Raw genomic sequence first — 6,233 nt, 5'->3', positions numbered from 1 at the left:
GGAAGGAAGAAAGAAAGAAAGAAAGAAAGAAAGAAAGAAAGAAGGAAGGAAGGAAGAATGGAAACCCCCATCTGGCTTTGGAAGATATGGGAGTGAGAATGGGAAGGGCACGGCCCTTGGGGTGGTTTGAATGAGAATGGCTCTTTCATTCAGAGTGCTTAAATACTTGGTCCCTACATTGGTAGAACTGCTTGGAAAGAATTAGGATGTATATATAGCCTTTGGAAGGTGTGTCATGGGCTGGACTTGAGATTTCAAAAGATGTGTGCCATTACCTACCCCCCACCCCGTGTGTGTGTGTGTGTGTGTGTGTGTGTGTGTGTGTGTGTGTCTGCCTCCTGCTTGTGGATCAAGATGTGAGCTCTCAGCTGTTCCTCCTGCCATGCCTTTGCTCCACCGTCATGGGCTCCCTGAAACTGTAAGCCCAATTAAACGCTTCCTTTTATACATTACACTGGCTGTGATGCTTTGCCACAGCAATGAGAGTAGCTAAGACTGCACCAAAACTCAGTTTACTCAGAGATGAGACCTTCAGGAGCCACTGAGCTGGGATTTATGTCCCCATCTTTGCAAAACACCACAGAGATTACTGTGTGTCAAGATGTGTTTTTATTACACCATCCCAATTGCTAGGTCCACTATGGGTATAGTCAGCACAACGTGTAATTTGAGTGTTAATTACTGCTAAAGATATGGATGGCTTCTCTCATTTCCCTCTCCACAAGTAGACAAAGTCAGTCCTTCCAGTGGGAGAGAACACACTGCTTTAAAGTCCATGGCTTGGCTGGGTGGTGGTGGCGCACGCCTTTAATCCCAGCACTTGGGAGGCAGAGGCAGGCGATTTCTGAGTTCGAGGCCAGCCTGGTCTACAGAGTGAGTTCCAGGACAGCCAGGGCTACACAGAGAAACCCTGTCTCGAAAAACCAAAAAAATAAAAAATAAATAAATAAATAAAAATAAAGTCCATGGCTTAACATGTTCATGATTGAGTAAATGCCCCTAGTCAGGAGACAGAGCAGTGTGTGTGTGTGTGTGTGTGTGTGTGTGTGTGTGTGTGTGTGTGTGTACCACTGCCTGTGGGGTCACCAAAATGATGGGATGATTCAGGAATAAATGTCCAGCTCAGTAGGACTTACAAATGCCGCTTTGAAAGTCCTCACTATTCCTCCATACTCCAAACTCTTTCTAGAAGGCCTCCTGGGAAAGAGAGGTTCATGGTGAACAGAAAGCTAGCTTACAGCAGTGGTTCTCAACCCTCCTAACCCTCTGACCCTTTAATACAGTTCCTCATGGTGTGGTGACTCCCAACCGTAAAGTTATTTTCATTGCTACTTTGTAGCTGTAATTTTGTTACTGTGATGAACTGTAATGCAAATATCTGAGTTTTCTGATGGTCTTGGGAGACCCTTGTGAAAGGGTCATTCAATCCCCAAAGGGGTCGCGACCCACAGGTTGAGAAGCTCTGTCTCAGTCAGCAGAGCACATGAAGCGCAACACACAGTCTAGGCACACAGACCTAGGTTCTGAAGCCAGAGTTGGTACTAATGACTTGTGTGACTTTGATCATCTTGTGTCTCCACCACATAAAAAGACACTGCCTTCCCGGAGGCTGACATCAGAAGCCTGGAGCTCTGCACCCAAGCCTACTCCTTTGCCTGGTGGGTCCATCTCCTACACACAGTCCTTTGCAGAGCCTCGACAGATTCTTCAACAACCCAGAGTAGGCAAGCACCATTCTGCCCACGTTGCAGGTTAGAAATCCCAGAAAACTGCATGATTTGCCCAGAAACTCAATAGAAAAGCCATCCATAACAACATCTCCTTCCTCCCTGAGGGCTTCTGAATTCGTCACTCTACTGTATTCTCCTCACAAAGACTCCAAGAGCTAGATCCAGAACAAATGCCTAGACCTGCCCTATGAGAGGCCTGAGCAACAGTCACACATCTCTGCCAACAGTACACTCCCTCCTCCTGAGAACTGTTTTGCTGGTTCAAGTGAAACCTGACTGTAGCAGAATAGATCAAATGTTACCCCTGGGATCCTACCACCCCCAGATACCCTAGTGAAGAACATTAAAAGAGTTCCCAGGACAAGCACAACCCAACTACCTGAGGACTTTCATTAGAGAGGACGGGCCCAGCAACTAACTCAGAATCCTCCCTTCACTGGCCTGGAGTGCTCCCATCCTGGTAGGTCATCTGACGAAGAAACCCACCACAAGCCATGGATTCATTGTCCGAAGGGGACCATCAAATGCACATGGCGAGCAAAGGGAAAAATGACAGACAGCAGGGCAAAACCAAGAGAGCAGGGGAGATATAACACCTTTAGAACAAAAGATAACATTTTTAGACTCTCGAATGTGACCTTCGTAGTTGCCGGATAAAGAAAGCTTTTGTGTTGCTTAGCAGCGTGGCTGACGAATGTCTATAGGTCTCATTTCAACACCATGCAGCTCCCCTTTCTCATTCAGGTTCCTAAGACTGTCTTTCCCAGCATTGGCTGGATCTGTCCACATAAGTATCAAACCCAAGCTGGGGTTAAATGCTTGCAGGGAAGGGGCGAGCATGCCTTACCAGGATCTGTGCAGTTTTTAGCCAGCGGAGTCCCATTTACTGGTGCCATCAACTTTCTATTTCGCCACGTGTCTGGCAGAACATGTTTGCCAGTAGAAGCTGTTTTGTGGCCTGGATTGGACAAGAAAACAAGTCACAGATACCATCAGGACAATGTAACTTCTTGAGTTCTCAAAAATGATCTTACCCCCATGGATCTAGTTAGGTCGGGCACAGACATTGGGTACGTATTTTTATTATTTTTCTTTAAATGTATCTGTGGGGAGGGGAGAGGGTGCACATGAGCACAGGTGTCCACAGAGGCCAGAGAAATCAGATCTGCCTGGAGCTGGAGTTACAGGTGGTTGGGAGGGCCCTGAAGAGGGTGTTGGGAATTGACCTCAGGTCTTCTGGAAGAGCAGTAGACACTTTTAACCTGGAGACATCTCTCTAGCCTCAGGTTTGGCTTTTTAGAGGCACCTGTAGTGAGTGCTACAGTCACTGGCAGCATGCTATCACCTGCTTACAAACACTGTCCTACTTCCTGAATCTAATCCACTGTTTCTAGTCTCACATGGATCACTGTGTGATCCGACCTTGGACAAGATTGAGCTGGTCTCAGCTCTCTCCACCTCCACACAACAAACGATTACTTTAGGAGCTTTGAATACTTTCTCAGTGAACTTGCTCAGGTGGTCCCCACAGTTAGATACTTAGATTTGTGGGCTCAGCCAGCTGATGGTACGTGGCTAGGTGTGCAAACACATCACCCAGGGATCTGCTCGAAATGAGATTCAGTAGGTCCAAGGTAGAGATTGAGATGCAGTCTCAAGGTCCAGGTCATCACGCTGTGGTCCAGGGAGTCACACAGAGCCATATTAGAAAAGGCATGGATGCCCCTGAGCAGAGACAGTAGCACGGGACGCAGACTCCTGATCTAGCAAATACAAATAGTTCTGGCTTTCAGACTACACCTCTTTACCTGTCTAGATGTCCAACGTTTCAGCTGGGTAGCAATACATCCTCCAGAAGGACTACACCTCACAGCCCCGCTAGACACTTTGTTATTTCTTGTGTTTAATTGTCCATTTGCAAAGCACTGGGTATGGAGGTGTTAAAAAATAGATAAACTTTCTGTATTTCTTTAGAAATGAGCCACTCTCTAGCCTTCTACCCCCAAATCACAGTCTGGGTATTGAAAGAGAGTGGTGTCTCTTTTTCTTTTTAAAAATTTAACCAGGTGTCACTTGCTTTTAACATCACTGTGCAGATCTCTTAATGATCCCGAGATACTATGTCAATGGCCTTACTAACCATTCAAAAAAGGTGCCCTCCCTCCTGTGCCTCTGGCTAAGTTGACAACATTTATTTCACGGGGGTGAGGCGAGCACCCCAAATGTTCACAGCACCCAGTTCTGAAATATTTAGGCAGCAAACGTACTTTAAAGACTAACCAGGAACCCAATTCACCCTGAAATAAATATTTCATAAGTTTCTTCTCTTTCCCCACTCTGTCTGAAATTTGCATGTCTTAACAGACTCCCAGGTCACCTTCTGCTTGGAGGAGTATGGATCGCGGCTATGCACGCCAGCCCTCTCTTTCCTTGGGGATTAAGCAGAGTTGAGTGAAGGGATGCTGGAACATGGCAGCAATCTCCCGCGGGGACAGACTGCTCGCTCCCTTTAGGGTAGGGGAGGACCAGGCATGTGGATTAGAGCAGGTGCAAGGGAGAGAGCAGAGACCCAGCCTGAGAATCTGCGTCTCTGAGGAATGGAGCACAACCTTTGCAGCTATGCAGAACAGGAAAGCAGACCGCTCAGTTTCACACATCCTAAAGAATCCACCCCTGAGCTGCCATGAGTTGCCCATTGCCTGCACACTCCAGGGACAGAGGTGGTGTAGGCTTTGGTCCCAGTAGCACACCTACAATCGCGTCCGGAACCCCCAGGGAGCTTGAGCAGTTCAGCAGAACCCTCGCTCCAGTCCAGCGCGTGGCTCAGCACTCCTGGGTAAGCACTACCTGCCGGCCAAGGAGGGAAAGCCCTGGGGACCAATCTGACCGAGAAGAAGCTGGAGCTGTCCCAGCTCGAGCCCCTCAACTCCTCGGGTGGACAACATCCTTCCCCACACCTACCCAAGCTTCCGAAGAGGCCGGAGGCACAGCACACCAGGGCCAGCACAGCGCACACGAATCCAACTTGCTGCGGCAGCATCTCTCGCCTCCGGCGAACTTTGCACTGCCCGATGAGTCCACGGAGCGCCATCTCCGTATGCCCGGCGTCCCTGGAAGAAGATCCCGAGCTTCAAGGGTTGGAGCGCTATCTGTGGCCCAGCGGTGTTGGGGCTGCAGCGGGCGATGCGCAGCTCAGAGGCAAGGGGCTCCGGGAGATAGCTTCATGGTCGGCGAGCAAGGCAGGCACGGGTTGTCCGGATGAGAATACCAGAGGAGGGGGCGCACTGCACGCCGGAGCTCAGAGTTCCGCGCCGGGTGTGCGCGCTGCTTGCACCATGACTCTGTGGCGAGGAGACGACGCCTGCACGGTGGCGCTGGCGGCCCTGCTGGTCGACTTGGCGCAGTCCCGGCGCTTGGAGCCGCTACCTGCCCACTGCTCCTCGGCGCGCTCGGGAGTCCGCAGGGAGCGATCAGTGCTTGGCGAGCGCCCCCGCTCCCCGCGCCGCCGCGCCCACTCGCAGCATCCTCCTCGTCCAAGTTTAGCCCCGGCCGCCCCGGCTGCCCGCCCGCGAGGTTCCTCCGCTTCTCGGAAAGCAGGGCCCGGACAGCCAAGTGCGAGCAGGAGGACCACGCGCAGCACTCCCGGGACTCGAGACCCTATCGGCCAGCGGCCGCAGTTTGGGCCCTCCCGAGGGCGAACTGTCCCCGGGAACTTTCTCTCTGGCTCCTCGGCGGCCAGCGCCTGCGTCTGCGAGGCCGTGGCGCCTCCCGCAAGCTGCTCTCGCCTCCCTACTCCTCCCCTCCCGCCCGCCCGCCTCTCATCCCCCCCCTCCCCTGCACGTGTACACCTCCCCTAGGGCGCTCTCCCAGTACGCTTCTCCCTTCCCCCAAGTGAGGCCCAACTACTGACCAATATAATCCCCCTTTTCCTTACCTCCCCCTTTCCCTCTAACCCAATGGAGCCGAAATGAGTCCTCAGCATCTGTGGTTGCTGTAAGGTGGAACAGGTTATGGCATCACCAGGGACTCTCAGAACCAGGGTTTCTATAAAGCTCTCACACAGATCCCGGCTCCCCGCGAGCCCCTCAGCGACCCAAGATGGTCATCACTACCACCCCGAGGTCGCCAATGCACAAGCAGCTTAATTGCTCGCTCAGTGCTAGCAAACAGGCTTGCACCAAGCCAACCGACGCCCGCCCGGGACCGGTTCCTGCCAAGCTTTCTGGGCTAACTAGGGACCTGTGTGGCGGGGGCGCAACACCGACCTACGAAACGCTGGTAATCTGACAGAGGGAGAAACCCCGCAGTTCTGCGGCTCCACCGCCAACAGTTGGGAGCTTTTGATGTTTTGCAACCTTACAGCTTCGCAAGGCTTTCTGGCTTGGATTTGTTTTTCCACCTCCCTTCCTTTCCGCTCTCTAGTGTAAACCGCTTTTAAAATGTGGACGCAGTGAAATTTCTGAAGAGCAATGGAGGTGTCATCCAGGTGCAAATAAGTGGAGG

General features: G+C 51.7%; 1 protein-coding gene across 3 annotated transcripts in view; it reads right to left on the bottom strand.

The window, feature by feature from the left end:
- Slc24a4 (solute carrier family 24 member 4) overlaps positions 1–5,482 on the bottom strand; it is a 144,343-nt gene extending 138,861 nt beyond the window's left edge. For 2 of the 3 annotated variants that reach the window (XM_028777289.1, XM_028777290.1), the window contains exons 1-2: positions 4,692–5,482; positions 2,578–2,688 (exon numbers count right to left, since the gene is read on the bottom strand). In XM_028777289.1, coding sequence (XP_028633122.1) covers positions 2,578–2,688; positions 4,692–4,821 — 241 coding nt within the window. In that variant the 5' untranslated portion in view covers positions 4,822–5,482. The remainder of the gene's footprint in view (positions 1–2,577; positions 2,689–4,691) is intronic. The other variant, XM_028777291.1, reaches the window with a different exon arrangement.
- Between the last annotated feature and the right edge of the window lie 751 nt (positions 5,483–6,233).

This window comes from Grammomys surdaster, unplaced genomic scaffold, assembly GCF_004785775.1.
Source record: "Grammomys surdaster isolate TR1022 unplaced genomic scaffold, NIH_TR_1.0 279, whole genome shotgun sequence".
In the NCBI taxonomy this organism is placed as follows: domain Eukaryota; kingdom Metazoa; phylum Chordata; class Mammalia; order Rodentia; family Muridae; genus Grammomys; species Grammomys surdaster.
The sequence above is the reverse complement of the archived record's forward strand: the minus strand, read 5'-3'. Positions and strand labels throughout refer to the sequence as shown.